At 34.4% G+C, this 18,497-nt stretch overlaps 1 protein-coding gene across 4 annotated transcripts in view; it reads right to left on the bottom strand.

Annotated features, from left to right (window-relative positions):
* Window positions 1-18,497, bottom strand: part of FER (FER tyrosine kinase) — a 437,039-nt gene that overhangs the window by 137,239 nt on the left and 281,303 nt on the right. For all 4 annotated transcript variants that reach the window (XR_003119794.1, XM_025387375.1, XM_025387376.1 and 1 more), the window contains 3 exons: window positions 15,199-15,255; window positions 7,885-8,000; window positions 4,269-4,363 (listed from right to left, as the gene is read on the bottom strand). Coding sequence is in view for 3 of the 4 variants with exons in the window: in XM_025387375.1 (XP_025243160.1) it covers window positions 4,269-4,363; window positions 7,885-8,000; window positions 15,199-15,255 (268 nt within the window). In the remaining variant the exon portion in view is untranslated. The remainder of the gene's footprint in view (window positions 1-4,268; window positions 4,364-7,884; window positions 8,001-15,198; window positions 15,256-18,497) is intronic.

Raw genomic sequence — 18,497 nt, 5'->3', positions numbered from 1 at the left:
ATATGAAGGTAAAAAGTTAAGTCAAGAGAGAAAGAAGAGTCATTTAAAACAAGTGGTGCTGGAACAACTGGATATCTACATGCCAAAAATATAAACTTCTAACCATTTCTCACACCATATACAAAAATTAACTTGAAATGGGTCCTACACTCAACTATAAATTTTAAAACTTTAAAACTTCTAAAAGTAAAACTAAGAAAAAAACTTTTTAAAAAAATTTCGTTGAACTTGGGTTCAACGAAGTTTTCTTAGATATACCATCAAAAGTATGATCCATAAAAGAAAAAAATAGATAAATTAAACTTTATCAAAATAAAGATGTTTTTCAAAAGACACTGTTAAGAGAATGAAAAGACAAGACATAGACTGAGAGAAAAAGGATTTGTATCCAGAATATGTAAAGAACCAAGACTCAATTGTAAGAAACCAATCAACCCAGTTTTTAAAATAGGCAAATGATTTGGACACTTGACCAATGAAGATATACAAACGTCGAATAAGCACATGAAAACATGAAGGACATCATTATTCAGTGGGAAAGGGCAAATTAAAATAACAATAAGGTATAGAAGTATTAGAAAGACTAACAACTAACCAGGCCAAATAAGTGCTGACGAGGATGTGGAGGAACTGAAACTATCACAGACTGCTGTTGAGAATGTAAACTAGAACAAAAACTTTAGAAAGTAATTTGGTAGTTTCTTAAAAAAATTTAACATGCAAATGCCATATGATCCATTCATTCCACTACTAGGCAGTTTCCCCAGAGAATGAAAGCATTTGTCCAGATGAAGCTTGTACAGTAATGTTTATAGCAACTTCCTTTAGAATAGCCCCAAACTGGAAATCATCCAAAAGTCTATCAACAGCTGAACAGATAAACTGCAGTATATTCATTAAATAGAACTCCACTCAGCAATAAAAAGAATGACCTATTGATACACATTACAATATGGATTAATCTTAAAATAATTATACTTAGTGAAAAAAAGTGCTTACTGCATGATTCCATTTTTTAAGAGTTCTGAGAAATGCTCATAGTGACAGAAAGCAGCTTAGTGGTTGGCTGTGACAGGGTAGTAAAAGGTAGAAAAAGGAATTACAAAGAGGCATGAGAAAACTTGGGTGCTATAGATTTGTTCAAAACATGTATCTGCCACAATGATAGCCTCCATTACTTGTTTTTGTTTGTTGTTGTTGTTGTTGTTGTTTTTTGACAGAGTCTCATTCTTTCACTGAGGCTGGAGTGCAGTGACATGATCTTGGCTCACTGCAACCTTTACCTTCCGGGTTCCAGCAATTCTCCTCCCTCAGCCTCCCAACTAGCTGGGATTACAAGCATGCACTACCACACTTGGCTAATTTTATTTTCAGTAGAGATGGGGTTTCACTATGTTGGCCAGGCTGGTCCCGAATGCCTGAACTCATGATCCAACCCCACTGGCCTCCCAAAGTGCTAGGATTACAGGAGTGAGCCACTGTTCCCAGCCGCCTCCATTACTTTTCTGATGAGACTTGTGACATTAATAAATGTGTGATATTACATAATGAGTTATATCATTATTTGAAATATCTGCATGACTTGGTGATCTGACATTTTCCGAATGACTGAAGCATAATATTATAAAATCATGCACGGGTAAAAGATGCATTCAAACTGCAAGATCAACGAGTGAACTTAATGTAACTGAATATGAAAAGTTCACCAGTAAGGTTTGAGATTGCACATTGCAAACAGCCTTTAGGAGAATTTAGTAAAATCTACTATGGTAGGTAGAATTTGAATATGGCCTCCCAAAGATGTCCTACTCTAATACCTGGATCCCTATGAGTATAAGTACTACTCGTAATATGTTCTATCATGTACAGTTGACCTTAAAATAAGATTACCCAGGTGTGCCTGATCTAATCATACAAGCCCTTTTAAAAGTAGAGAGTATTCTTTACCTAGTAACATAAGAGAAAGTTAGAAAAATTCAAAACACTTGAAGGATTTAGCAGGCCCATGCTGGCTTTGAAGATAGAAAGACCATGTGAAAAGGAATGTAGGCAACCTCAAGGAGCTAAGAGATGCCCCTGGCAGACAGCAGGCAAAGAAATGGGAACTTTAGATGTATAGCTGCAAGGAACACGATTCTGCCAGCAACTGAATGAGTCTGGTAGCAGATTCTTCCCCAGAGTCTCCAGATAACAGCTCAGCCTGACATCCTGATTTTGGCTTTGTAAGACCCTGAGCAGAGAACACAGTCAAGGCTGCCAGGACTTCTAACCTACAGACCCTGTCAGGTAAAAAAATGGGTGTCACTTTAAGCCCTCAGATTGTGATAATTACTTATGGAGAAATCAAAAGCTAATACATTCATGTAAATCAAAATACAGAAACTCGGATCCAACAATCTCACTACTGAATTTTTACCTATAGATACACTTCCAAATGATTCTTACAGTTAGTCCAAGGATATTCATTGAACACTTTGTAAAAACAAATAATAAAAATGACCAAAGTATCCACAAATAAAGTTGTGGTTGAATAAATTATGTAAATCCACAAAATGGAATATTCTGTAGCCATTACCAGAAAAAGGTAGAATTGTATAGATAACTGTAAAACAGTAAAACCATCACACATTATAGTAATAAGAAAAAAAAAAAGCAAGATCTGAAATACTGTTGGAGTATAATTTGTTTCATAATTAAATTTAAAGCATCTGCATTAAACATTTTTCTGGAAAAAAAATTTTAAAACTGTAAGCAGCAATTTGAGAGAGACTGAGTGGAAGGTTTCATTTTCAATTTTCTACCTTTCATTATATTTTCAATTTTCTAATGAAGTTTATTATTCTTATTCATTTAAAAAATATAAACAGAGGTTACTAGTCAGAGTCTAGATAAACACTTGCTTGGCTCCTGTACAAAACTATCTTCTTTTGTTTTATTTAATTTGGACTTGCCATCTGGAATTTGCATCTATGGTCCTTTAACAATTACAGTAAGACAAAAATCACCTTTCCTCAAGTCCGTCCCACCTCCCAAATCTAAGTTTTTCAGTGGCATTCCTTATTATTCAGGGGCTTCATTTGCACACATGTAAATGTTGGTATGTATTTATAATATTTACACATTTAAACCATTAAAACATACAATGTACCTAATACAGACAATGCCATCCTGATGAGGATAAAGATGATAATGAGCTAGGTATTCTGCAGTTACATGGTAATATTGAGAAATATTTCAATAGCAAGCAAAGTAGTATAACAAAACAGGACCAATAATTACAAATCATGAAAAATTAATTTCTGTAAGCAGAAATTAATGAGCTATCTACAATATGTTTACATATTTTAATTAAAATTAGAAATGTTTTTCATATTTCTTTAAATTTCTCCTAAAATGAGTAAATAATTTTTAAAAGTAAAGCAAATTCCTTTCACTTATTAAATACTCTATTTGTAAAGCTTATGAGATCAAATTTTACTTCTGATTGTATTTTCTACAACAGGACGTTGGACAATGAAAAAAACTTTAAAACATACTATTAATATAGCACTTCAAAGTTTTCTTTGTCAAAAGTTGTTAACATAAAGGTGTTGAAAGTCACCAGAAATAAATACCAAGACATATTAATAGACTGATCACCTTTTTGTTTGTCCACATATGAAAGAAGTTCATAATTCAAAAGTGAGTCAAAGCATTGCGAGATTATTACATATGACCATCAAAAAAGAGGTTGTGCAGGGTGCTGTGGCTTATGTCTGTAATCCCAGCACTTTGGGAGGCCAAGGCAGGAGAATCACATGACCCCAGAGTTCAAGACCAGCCTGAGCAACATAGTGAGACTCCATTTCTACAAAAAAATTATTAAAAATTAATTCAAACATTTAGAAGAGAGGTTGTGTGGAGATGTACTTGGAAAATGATATACAATGAACTAAATATAAGATAGTACTGTCACTGTTATAAAGTCTAAGTACACTATCTTTTTCTAGTGTTTTGCACATAAAGATTATATATAACTGAATTCCATATGTAACTATATTCTAATAATAAATCTGTCTTTTTAAAAAAGCAGTTGACATTTTCTAGAAAACAGTAAAGTGTTACAGCCTATAAAAATACTGACTATAGGTACAGACTCTTTTGTTATCTGGAAATGTCAGACAAAATCCTTGGAAACTTTACAAGGAGAAATCAAAGAGACTGAACATATAAAAACAATAAAACATGACATTAAAATGTCATCATGCAAAATTATCAGATCACATTACCTGAAACCAGTTCCATAATGATGTAGACAGGCTGTCTTTGTGTGCAAACTCCTATAAGTTTGACAATATTGGGATGATCATATTGCTTGAGAATTCTAGATGAGATGAAAATATAAGAATAGTTATCATTTGAATAATAAAGCATTAATTTGTGATCACACATAGTGTTTACAACTAGAATACTCTTGAATCATAATTCAATTTTTTAAATTTTGGTATGACCCCAAATTATGATAAATTAGATGTATACAAATGAGTAAAGTCTTCCCTCAGTATCTGTAGGAGATTGGTTCCAGGACCCCCGTAGATACTGAAATTTATGCATGTTCAAGTCTCTTACACAAAATGGTGCAATATTTGCATATAACCTACATGCATCCTCTCACATATTTTAAACCATCTCCAGATTATTTATAAGACCTAATATAACGTAAACGTTATATAAATAGTTGTTATACTGTATGGTTTATAGAATAATAAGAAAAAAATTCTGTACATGTTCAGTACAGATGCAATCATCAACTTTTTTCCCAATATTTTTGTTCTGTGGCTCATCAAATCCACAGATACAGAACCCATGGACACAGAGGCCCAACCATACTGGTACATATTGGCAACATAATATGGATGCAACTGAGTCAATTATCCTTAATTAAATATTCTTTTAAAAATTATTATCTACTCTGAATGATTAACAACCATGTTAAATAGAAATGAACTAGTTAATCTAAAACATGTACAACTCCCTTCAAATTATAATATCTGGTTTTAGCCACTACCACAAAAGTATAGCTGAAAAGTATTAGTGGGCCAAAAATTGTGAGCTGCTGGGGCAGCATACATATATTTATTTTTAACACACATACTTGATTTTAAAATACAGAAAATAAGAAATCATTTTATACTGGTAAATGCTACATTTCATTGGATTTTGTAATAGTTAAATACTTTCTTGATCAGGATCAATTTCAAAATGGTAGAAACAAAAGTTCTGAGAAAGTTGGCAAATGGATAATTGAGTAATAGAGTTTCAACAGAGACTTCAGCTGAAGCAGAGTTGACTTTGGATAAGGGCAAAATTTCATCAGTGGGCTATGAGAGTAGGATAGACTTGAAACCATGTCCCTAAAGAGTTAAGAAAAAAATCGCAACACAGTAATGACTAACAAAAATTCTTTTTTTTTTTTTTTTTTTTTTTTGAGACGGAGTCTTGCTCTGTCGCCCAGGCTGGAGTGCAGTGCCCGGATCTCAGCTCACTGCAAGCTCCGCCTCCCGGGTTTACGCCATTCTCCTGCCTCAGCCTCCCGAGTAGCTGGGACTACAGGCGCCCGCCACCTCGCCCGGCTAGTTTTTTGTATTTTTTAGTAGAGACGGGGTTTCACCGTGTTAGCTAGGATGGTCTCGATCTCCTGACCTCGTGATCCGCCCGTCTCGGCCTCCCAATAACAAAAATTCTTGAGTTTGCAGGATAGCACATAAAAAAAGAAACAACTTGCTCTATCACTGAAACTCCCGTTGTTTATAAAAGAACTGCTGAAATTGGTTAGAAGAAATAGGGCTAACTGGCATCTATGCAGGAAGAAGCTTGCTAACATCACGGCCTGAATTTCCAGTACATAGTTTAGACTAACTCCCCCTGGATTTGCACATATGAACCATGAGATTGCATGAAGAGATAACCGTGTGTGGCCAAGGACTTTCCAGGCCTCCCATTTCCCCTTCCACTAATCACTAGTAATTTCAGAATCTACCCCCTCAACCTTTTATAATAAAAATATTGCTCTGAAATCATTAACAGTTGACGTTTAACGGTAAGTTTTTCTTTTCTCAAAGACCTGGTGTCACGGTATTGGCTTCTAGCATATTGGGCAGTGAGCCCCTTCTACTTGATAATGCAATCACCTATAGAACTCCAAACATGAGCTAAAAATAAACTAAATTCCCTCAGATGCCTGTCTGTCCCAATTATTTCTATTACCAAATCTTATTCTTTATTATCTTATCAACATAGTTATAAATTCACTCATATTTGAAAATTGCTGTATCCTTTCCTAAGAGAATGAAAAAGGTAACTTCGAAGAAAGACAAAAAATTTATGCATGTATTGTACATGTACAACTAAAGCAAGGAGAGCTATAAAAATGTTTTAGACAATATAAAAAGATAGAAATGAAAAGACAGACTGGGAAGAATTCTAAAGGAAATATTCTGCCAATAACTTTGGCCTTGCAACTTCTACTAGAAATTTAAAAGAAAGGTTTAATGATGTTTGACTTTAATACTTTAATTTCACAGGTTAGAAACTGTCTAAGAAATTTGCACAATACAGCATGAACTCAGATAATATTAAATATCTAAATATATACTTCTAGTGTATACTAGAGGACACTTGGAAGTTTGCATGAATGTAAGTTTCATTTTTAACATAAAACTATAATTTCACCTTAAAAGAAGAAATTAAACTCTGCAATAAAAAAAAGTTAGAAAGCAAGAAATTTAAATATTTTTGAAAACATGTGAGGCACAGTCTTTTACCTTAATACTTATGAACAACTGTAAAATAACGAGGCTGTAAATTTCAGTTGTGTTCACATGCCTTTTAATTCATCATAATTTCTTTTCTGACTTGCCAACAAGTCATGAAAAAGGTTTACTGCTTTACTCTGCAGATAACATTTCATAAATGCATCCAACTACTTTAGCCATTGCCATTATTCATTTCTAGATGATGAATTAGTATATATATTAGTATATAAACATGGCTCTATGCCATGTAACTTATGAATAGTTCTCTTGTTGCCATGGCAATATTCTCCCATTGCACTTTCCTTTTAATACACAAAAACATATGGATCCATGTATCCTCTTCCTTTCCCATCCATCCATCCATCCATCCATCCATCCATCTGTCCATCAATTCATCCATTTCCCACCCACATGTCCATCCAGGTTACTCTTTCCAAAGTGGCTTCTGGAAAGATGCATTTGTTTTGTGTTTTGTTATATATACTCAATTTTACCACTAACAGAAGAGTTTTAAGTATGTGCAACATAGGTAGCAGGTATTATTTTCTATTATTTAGCTAATAATAGAAAAAAAAAGAGAATCAATCATCTTAGAAGATTAGAAACAAAAAAATATGCAAACTTTAGAAGAAATGCCAGATACTGAGGTGAAGAAATCTGAGGTTCTCAGAAATGAAACCTAACGGCTGAGAAAACAGAACCAAGCAGTACTATCTAAGGAGAGTAGGACAGATTTAATTATCTACTTAAACGTATATGTAAGCTGTACAGTTCATGTACATAATATAGTTAATTTTTTATAATAAGCACAGTATTGCATATATACATATACGTATATGTATGTGTGATGAAAGCAAAATAATGTAACATTTTAAGAACTTGAATAATACTGCTTTTTAACACTTGGTTTGACTATGATTGCTGAATTGATCTGCAGACTATTACAAAAGGATAGACTTTTGGATTCCACATTGTAAAAGTGCTTACCCCTACTATTTCAGTAAATCACAATTTAAGATGCCTTCAAACCTACATTTTAATAAATCATTTACATAACAAATACATATTTTGATTAATTTAAATAACTCACTTGGCTTCTTGTAAAAATTTTATTTTCAATTCCTGAGGAAGATCTTCTTTACATGTTTTAACAGCAACAGAAGTTTTATCCTTTAATGTGCCCTTATATACTTCACCAAAATTTCCCTGAAAATAGAAATATATTCATTGTCTGGGGTAAATGACAGCATGTAAATCTTCACCAAATACAAGCAAAGGTACCAAGGAGGAGGAAGGTGCTTACCTACATGTCAGTATCACCTGATATTAACTAATTTCTATCAGACATAAGAACTTCTAACTTTACTCTATGGCTAGGACATATTTTGGTATAAAATGCCTGATTTGGCTGGGCACGGTGGCTGACTCCTGTAATCCCAGCACTTTGGGAGGCCGAGGCGGGCAGATCACAAGGTCAGGAGATCGAGACCATCCTTGCTAACACAGTGAAACCCCATATCTACAAAAAAAATACAAAAAAATTAGCTGAGTGTGGTGGCGGGTGCCTGTAGTCCAAGCTACTTGGGAGGCTGAGGCAGGAGAATGGCATGAACCCGGGAGGCAGGGCTCGCAGTGAGCGGAGACTGCACCACTGCACTACAGCCTATGCAACACAGTGAGACTCTGTCTCCAAAAAAAAAAGAAAGCTTGATTTATGGTGCATTTATTTTAGAAGAGAAGAAATTTTGAAATCTATTTTTAAAAATTAAATTCAAAACATTACAGAGAAGAAAAATAAGGCTAACACACTAGCACAACAGCTATTCTTGAATATTCTCTTAGGATTTTTTACACTGCATATGTATTTTTTACATAGCTATAATCATACAATGCAAACTTTTTTTTTTTTTTTTTTTGAGACAGAGGCTTACTCTGTCACCAGGCTGGAGTGCAGCGGCACAGTCTCAGCTCACTGCAACCTCCGCCTCCCAGGTTGAAGCGATTCTCCTGCCTCAGCCTCCCGAGTAGCTGGGACTACAGGCGTGCACCACTATGTCCAGCTAATTTTTGTATTTTCAGTAGAGACAAGATTTCAGCATATTGGTCAGGACGGTCTCGATCTCTTGACCTCGTGATCTGCCCGCCTCGGCCTCCCAAACTGCTGGGATTACAGGCATGAGCCACCGTGCCCAGCATATGCAAACATTTTATAATAAACTTTAATGCTATTGTTGAGCAAGAAGTAACTAAACTAGAAGTCTGCTATACTTACTGAGTTTTTAGAGCACTAAGATGAATGTAACTCTTAATGTTTAAAGTTCACAAAATTTATACCTTGAACTATTGCTTATTAATAAATTATTAAAATACTTTAAAATATTTTTAACAAGTCATATTCAATTTTTACTATATAATAGTCAACTCAAATATTTATAAAACAATGGTAAATCATGTTTTCATAAAAATAAACATACTTAAACAGTAAACATTCATGATAAATTTAAAAAAGGAAAATTTGAGCTTCGCATCTCTGTTATTCTCAAGAGATTGTCTTTTACCCACAATTGTCAGATTATTTATTACATCAGAGGTAGAGAGAAGATATTATTAATTTACATAGTTACTGCTGGGCCTCCACTTACCTAAAGCACTTACAATTCAGCTTGTCTAAAACTTACTGTTCTATTAATCAAAAGATTTTTCCTGGCTATATTACTTTTTTCAGTTACTAGAACCATCATTTGCCTTGTAAGCATTCAGACTCTACCTCCATTATACTTTTTGTCTTATCCCTTGCATCTCAGAAAGGTTACACTGATTCACGATCTCAATTCTGTTACCTAAGCTGATCTCATCTTCAGTCCCTCACCTCTCCAAACCACCTAGAACAGCACTGCCAGATTAATCTTTCCAGAGAAAACTTTGATTATACTACTGCTTTGCTCAATATCCATCCTTCAATTACTATCACTTTCTTGGCCTCTATATAGCTCCATATTATAACCCCCAACTGTTATATGTGTTCTGAACTCAAATACATAGTGATCCCTAAATACATGTCATGCCTTTTCTACATTTTTCGCTCTGTGGAAAACTCCCACCTCCAATCAGAAGCTGATACCTCATCTTTAAGTCCATTTCTTATGCCCCTCGTTCATGAAGACTTTCTTGATTTTCCCAAAATTATGTCTCCTGTCCCTGAATACACTCTCCCCATTGCCCTTTGTGTCTTTCTAATGGTTTCTGCCCTATTTTAAGAGGTACTGGCATGTACTAGGCATTTGAAAAATTTAAACATTAATTTAGCAACCATTATCCAGAGAACGTCAACTCTATCAATGGTGGTCAGGGGGACAATCTTCAGACACTGAGAAACGACTATGCTTTCCCAGACCACCTCTTCTCTATCCAAAGAGGTGAGGAGGAAGCCCAGGACACTCATCACTCTGTATCACTGAATCATTCAACGCAAACCTTTGCTTTAAAGGGGAGGTGGGGGGCTGAATATGAGATCAGCTTAGGTGACAGAATTGAGATCCTGAATCAGGTTAACCTTTCTAAGATGCAAAGGGTGAGACGAAAAGTCATGAAGCATGACTTCATCTCTGCTGCTGCCCTCCAGTCCCTGAGGACAAATTTTATGCCCCTTGACTGTGTTTACATCAGTCAATGTAAGATGACCGTGGTCCTAGGTTAATCTTCATCTCTCCCTCTCCAGCTCCCTCAGATTCAGCATACTTCTATTTGATCCTCCTTTCTCATCTATCCCCAACTTGCATAGTGCCTTCTGGAATTCATGGTCCATCATCCTCAAAATTATATTTTTAATCTATTCTTTGATCATTTCCTTTAACTTCCTGTTCTAACAAAATAATGGCTCTTATTAGAGAAGACCCAAATGGTGGATGAACTTCCTTTTGCCATCTAAACTTAAGTGATGACTTATTTTTCCCACATATAATCCTACCATTGCCCTGCAGATAGAACACAGTGTTCTATTACCCACTTATTACTGGTTTTACCATTATCTCTCCCACATTCCTGAAACTCTCAGCTTTGAAAATTTGTCACTCAATCATATTACCCACTATTCCTCACTCCAGCTGTCATTTACTGAATTTGAAAACATTTTGTTTATTGACAATTTGAGCCCTTGGGTAACTGTCAGTCTACCCAGTGTCCTAATACTTTGTAATTTCAATAGACATTTAAAGGTCCTTCCAACAATTCAAACTTTCAGTTTCTTGATCATCTCTCCTCCAATTATCTTGCACTCCAATCTATTTTCTAGGGTCATATCTTAAACTGTGCCATACCTATAATGCAAATGTTCTATAACATCTATCTGATTTGTCTCATCTTCTGGTTGGCTTCTATCTTTCTAGCTTACTTCCTCTTCTTTTTGGAATACTTATCCAGACTTCAAAACTCCTTTGACTTCATAGGAACTGACAGTCTTTAGGTTCTATCAATTTTTACATCATTCTCTTATTATATTCTCCTCCTCCTGTATTCCACCTTAAATTCCATGGTCAATAATTACAACTGCCTTCCCATACACTCTCAATTTATTTGCTCTTCTGTTAATCTGTAAAACTCCCTTGGCAAATCTACAAGTCTGATTAAATCCAAAACTCTTCCTACTCTGCAACTATAAAGCTAATATGGCTGGAGAAAAACCATAATCATGCTGACTGATTTAACTTTAAATTCATGAACACAAACCCTTAGGGGGCCCTTAACGTACTCAATAATCATATTATATTTTTTTAGATCACTCACACTCCCCGTTTTCTGGATGACTGCTTCTCTTCTATTCTCTTCTCAAATCTCCTATCCTCATTCTTTGCTGATGCTTTTGCTTCCTACTTCATTTCAAGAATCGAAGCAATGTAAAGAGAACTTTGGGCTCTTGTTGCTCTACTGACCCACCTACCAATCTTCCTCGCTGTTATAAAAAGTGAACTACTGTGTTTCTATTAAAGTCAATCCTTCATTGTGAACTAAATTGCATCCCCTCTTACCTACTCAAGGATGACGCTGTAGCAATTTTTCTCTCTCTCTCTTAAATGATGAATTTTCACTAGATCATTCCCAACTGCAAACTAGTATGCTATTATTTTTCTCAAGTTAAACAATAACAATTACAAAGCACAAATCATTCTCTTGAAACTATCACCCCACATCTCTGATTTCTTTTGCAGCAAAACTTTAAGGAATTACATCTTTGCTACCTCTAATCCTCTCCTCCCGTTCTTCTCAAATCCATTCCAAATTGGCTTTCACCTAAAGCATCCCAAGGAAACTGCTCAGCCAAGTCACCAGTGATCTTCTCATTGCTAAATCCCATCTCGTTTGGCTTTTCAGCATCATCTGACACAACTGATCACTCTCTTCCTTGGTATATACTTTCTCCTGTTGTCTTCCAAGGCATCATATCTCCTGGTTTTCTGCCTTCCTACTTGGCTGCTCTTTTCAACCTCCTTTGGGGATTGCTTCTCTTATTTCCACCTCTTAATGTTCCAGTGAGCAAGGCTCAATCCTTGATCTTCTTCTCTTCTTCATCTAGACTCACTCCATTGTTGAATTCATCTAATTGTATTAAGTACCAGCTATATACTAACAACTACCAGATTTGTACTTTTGACTCAGACCTCTTTTCTCTAACTCCAGACTTGATACCCAATAGTTTCCATCATCCCCACTTGGAAGTCTAATAGAAAAACTCAATACATCCAAAACTGAACATCTTTTCTCGTTCCCTGAAATCTTTTACACTTAGGACTGAAATCTTTCTCTAATACCCCACATACAGAGTCCATCAGGATATTCAATTGATTCAATTTCAAAAATACCTCCAGAACTCACTACTTCATACCACCTCAATTGCTATCGTCTTAATCTAGCATCATCTTTTAGTCAGGTAAGTTCAACTGCCTCCTAACCTTTCCAAGTTGTCAGCCTATTTTCACAACTCCCAGAATAACTTTTTTAAAAAGATCATGCCATTCCTCCTCTCAAAATTGCCCACCAGCTCACCATTTCATTCATAATCAAAGCCAAAGTAATTATAATGACTTACAAGGTCAATGTAATTTATACCCTCATCACCTTACAGACTTCTTCTCCTATCACATTCACCTTGCTTACTGTTACAACCAAAATGCCTCCCTTGTTCTTCAAACAAAGTTTGCATTGGCTGTTTACTCTGCATAGATCCTTCTCCCCTCAGATGTCCATGTGGCTAAATTTCCTACCTCCTTCAAATCTTTATTCAAAAGTAAACATAAGATAATAAGGTTTATCTGGATTTCCTACTAAAAACAGCAACTACAACTAGTAACGCTTCCAATCCCTCTATATTTTTCACAGGACTTAGCACCCTCTAACATTACAAAATTTACCTATTTATTATGCTTATTGTTTATCTTCTCCTCCTAGAGAGATTATTAAGCTCCATAAGAGAAAGGATTTCTGGCTACTTGTTCATTGATACTGTAAAATGTGCCCAGAAAAGTGCCTTGCACATAGTAGGCATTCAAAAAACACTGGATGACTGAATATTTATTGAATACCAACTATCGACTATAGCTGCACCTGATACTGTATATCAAGTACAGTCTACTAAAAATACAGTGCTGAATACAAAAAAACCCTCAGCATTCCTGCCATTATCTTATATTACAACTTAACTCCAAAGTCTCTAACGACAGGAACCATGGCTAATTGTCTTAATTAGCCATGCACTCTTAAGCAGTATACTGTAAATGATTATTTAAAATAGGCAGTGAAAAATATTAAATAACCATTTTCTTGTACTTAAAAATACTGGATGAAATTAAGCTACACATTGCCTCAAAGTCACAGTCTTTTATTTAAAATAAATTCATTGAGACTGACATATTACTTGTTGTTGAGAAAATAATTATTCTTTGAAATAGTCTAAGGAGACAAATTCCTCCTAATACTTTATAGCATAAACTAAACACAAAAATAGAAATATTTCTCTTTAACTAAAAATATTTTTTCCATAGTACTAAAAAGTCTGTCCTTCTCAACATATTCTGCCTTTATTTCAGTAAATGCTTTAATTTTACAATTTATTATTTAACTGTATCATGGAAATTAATCTTTGTAATATTTTTTGTTCTAGTCACTGCTACTGAGTTACTTAGAGCAAGGGAAAGAAGAAATATTTCCTTAAGGATGAGGAAAGAAATCCAGAGGAAATAACATATGAGTCACGGCTTTTAGCTTGAAGTTCTTTAGAATTTACTTACTAAATATGCCAATAAAAATCTGCTTTCCAATAACAATCTGATGCTTCCATTTGGGAAAGGTATTTTAAAATAATACATGATAAGAATCCTGCAAACTACATTATTTCAACAGACATTTACTTTCTCAGAACTTTTTTAAAAATAGGGGAAAACAGTCAATTCATCAAGTTTACATTTGAATTAAAAAATTAATGAATAATCATTTCTTTATCTAAAATGTTGAGCCTTAATTAAGTTCAGTACTGATCACTCATATGTACATTAGCTTTTCCTAAATATATATTTTATACTATTTTTTGTATCACGCCATGAAGATAAACTGAATTTGTATTTTTATATATTAATAGAAACATCACTAATTAAGTCATTGACAAAAAAGTGAGTACTTATTCACTGGAACTCAATTATAAATAAACTATTATTAATACATTTTCAAACAGTCCATTTGGTTAATTCTCAAGTATCCGCCATTATTGTTAAATAACATATACTTGACTATGGCCTATGAGTTCAAAGAAACTTCCAACTATGTTGGAAGAAAAGGGACTTTTATTATATATAGTTGCTTTTTCTGATTAATAGAACTAGTTATAAAATTAATATTTATATTGAAACAAGTATCTTGTCCACATTTTTAGATTCAGATATGCCCAGTGTTCCAGCATTGTTACACACTGTAATTCTATATACAATCCTGAAATCCCAAGAGGCTGTATGCCATTTTTTTCCCTGAACTATCACATGTAACCAGAAACAAAAAGAACAAGACTTTTGGGTATTTATTTAAACTTTTATTATCTCACTGTTTCTTTTCAAATCTCAGTTCACTAGTTTTGAGTTTACTGCATACTGAAATAAAATCATTATGATTTTTAGTCCTTCCAGGGGAAAGCACACACATAATATTCTTAAAAGTTAAGAATCATCCTTAAACCTTTCAAAGACTTTCACACATCTATTTCAGTGAGCATCACAATATTGATAACAGATACAGTATTGCATTCTAGTTAATGTGTAATGTGCCTCGCAGCAATATAAGAAAAGCTTTGAAGAAAATGAAAAAATCTGCAGTCTTCAGAATCAATATAGAGACTTCTAGTTATTTAGCTCAGTTGATTACATACCTTGCCCAGTAATTCTCCCAATGTGACATCTTCATGACTGAGAATCCATTTCTTGTCCTACAGCAAAGAATAAGAACTGTTGTTTAGTACAAGCAAGGGTACGTTTCTTGAAGTTGCATTTGAGCCACTGGAAAATAGACCTAAAGGGATATTTCATTCAGACCATTCAATCAACAGCACACTAAGAAGTTATAACCTCAAGATGCTGTAAAACAGATTTAAGAAATGATACTACACAATAGGATATTAAAGTCTACATTACAGCCAAATTCCATCAGAAATCTCAGCCTTTGAAATGATAGTATCCCTGTAATTAGAACACAGCATGCACTTTCCACCAACCATAAAGTTTATGTTATGCTATTATTTGTCATTTCAAAAAGCTGTCATAAGGCCATGAGGGAGTTTGATTTTACAATACAAAATGTTCAGTTCTCATTTAATCTTAGAAATTATTTTTCTACTCAAATCATATTACTAAGAGCTAATTTTTCCACATATAAATGGGCCATGAATTACAGCTGTCTCTGACACTTCATATAGTCCTATATCTTTCCCAGGTAATTTCCTGTGGTATAATAAAGCAACAAACACCAATTACAGTATCACTAGGGTGCATAAGGCCAGTGATGCAAACATATCGTTGGAAGACAGCATCCCATTACCTGATCTCAAGAACCGATTACTAGAGGATATTTTATCATGTAAAAAAGCTCAACTATGAAACCCCACAATACCACAATGTAAGAAAAAATATGTTTTTTAATGGAGGAAGGAAAAAGGGAAAAAGTAAGAGAAAAGGAGGGGAGGAATGAAAAGGAAAGAAAGAGAGGAAGGGAACAAAAAAAGGAGGGGAGTAGGAAGGAAGAGGTGGAGGAGGAAGAGTATCCTGGGTGATATATTTTATTTATGAGTTAGGTTTCTTATTAATGTTAGAGTGTAGTTTTCTCCTTATTACAAAGATAGATTGAAATGTAATTATGATCTATGAGTTGTAACAAGTAATCAGACATCTTGAAGTAAAAATTCATCCTAACTATGACTTTAAAATGTCCTGGACAGTTATTTGAAGTGCCTTACCTTCTGAAATACCATGTGGCAAACACTCAACCAACACTCTCTGTTAGTTAACAAAGGGACAACACTGATTTTTAAAATGCAATAGTTTTCATGCATAGTTTTTCCTTCTAAATATAAAGTTAATGCTATAAAGATCCTGGAAGAAAACTTAGGAGGATAACCTCATGATCAAGTGGGTAAGCAAAGGTTTCTTAGAGAAGCACAAAAAAAGACTAACTATAAAAAAGAAATGAAAACTGGACCTCATCAAAATTGAAAACATTTATTCAAAAGCATCATTTAAAAAATGAAAAGACAAACTACAACCTGGGAGAACATTTTTGCAATACTGAATTTCTATCTGATAAAGCATTTGCATGAAGAACATATACAAAACTGGTATCTCAACAACAAAACAAAGAACCCAGTTCAAGAAATTGTGTTAAAAAAGTTCAGAAAAGATGATGAACAGCCAGTAAGAACATCAGAGACACTTAACATCATTAGTTACCAGTGATATACAAATACAAATCACAGTAAGATGGTACTTCATTACTTCATACCCATTAAGATACTAAAATTAAAAAGATTAACAATATCGAGAGATTTTCAGGGTGTGGAGCAACTGTAATCCTTATGTATTGCTGGTGAAAATGCAAAAGCATTATTTTCCCAAATGCAAAAAAAGCATAATTTGGAAGTTTCTCAAAAAGTTAAACATACACATTCCATGACTCAAATTGCTCTCCTAGGAATTAACCAAAGATAAATGAAAACATACATCCACAAAAATATTCATCAAAAAATGTTGGAAGCAGCTCTATTTGTAATAGCCAAAAACTAGAAACAACTCAGATGTCCATCAAAAAGAAAACTGATAAACACATTTTGGTACATTCAGGCAACTGACTACTATTCAGCAATAAAAAGGAACTTACTACAGATGCATATGACAGAGCACTTGCAAATCATTTTTGCTGAGCTAATAAATCTAGACAAACTTTACATACATAGACACTAATTCCATTTACATAAAATTCTAGAGAAGGACAATCTATAATGCTAGATATCAGAGAAGTGGTTGCTTGGGGCAGGAGTTGAGAAAGAATGACTGCAAAAGGGAAAAAAGCAACTTTGTAGGCGGTTATAAAAATGTTCAATTCCTGGCTAACATGGTGAAATCCCATCTCTACTAAAAATACAAAAATTAGCTGGGCGTGTTGGCGCACACCTGTAGTCCTAGCTACTCAGGAGGCTGAGGCAGGAGAATCACTTGAACCCGGGAAGTGGAGGTCACAGCGAGCCAAGACTGCACCACTGCAGTCCAGCCTGGCGACAGAGCAAGACTCTGTCCAAAAAAAAAAAAAAAAAAAAAGGAAGTTCAATTTATTGGTGTTTCATTGAACTATATATTTAAAACCTGTGGAAAATTTTATTTTATATAAATTACACATCCATAAAGTTCATTTTTTAATAAAAAATAAAAAAGCTGTACTTTCCATTTGAGTAGCAGTTCTGGGGTTTAACTCTCCACCCCATACCCTATATATAGAAGCAAACGTTATTCTTCAAAGAGTGCCATCTGGCAGTCAGGAAAGTTATTTTAAAGTTGCAAACTGATTCTTGGACAGCTTTTCCACTTTAAACAATGATAACCTAGGCAGTTCAGCCCAATCCTTATAGTGCAAACCACTGAAAAAACAGGATGAAATGTAGAAACAAAAACACAAAAAGAAAAAACAACTAAACAAAGAAAACCCCTAAACATCCATTTAAAGGCACTGGAGAGCTACTAAAATAGTGAAGTATTGAGAGACTAAAGCTAGGTTAAGAAAAGAAGTCATGTCAAGGATTTATAGGCTACTTTTACCCTTGAATGCACACGGTCATTGTGAAAGCAGAAGCCAATAGGTTAAAAAATACAGAGGGAGAGTTCAGGGACTGCAAGGAGAAAAAGCTCTGACAAAACACCCCAGGCTTTTAATAAACCCCAAACATACCACACTGTGGTAGAAAAAGTAACCTGGAAATGAAAAGAAGTAAGCCTACCTTCTAAACATGTCCATCAGGGATTGAATTAAATTAGGGATTGGCAAACTAAGTCTGCAGACCAAACTGGTTCACTGTCTGTCATACGAAATTTGAATTTCAGTGTCCTTAGATAACGTATCAATAGATCTACAGAAATTATCCAGTCTAAGTTATAGACAGGGAAAAAAAAAAAAGAACAGTAGAGAACA

Source organism: Theropithecus gelada, chromosome 6 (genome assembly GCF_003255815.1).
Source record: "Theropithecus gelada isolate Dixy chromosome 6, Tgel_1.0, whole genome shotgun sequence".
NCBI lineage: Eukaryota > Metazoa > Chordata > Mammalia > Primates > Cercopithecidae > Theropithecus > Theropithecus gelada.
This window is presented reverse-complemented; position numbering and strand designations above follow the sequence as displayed.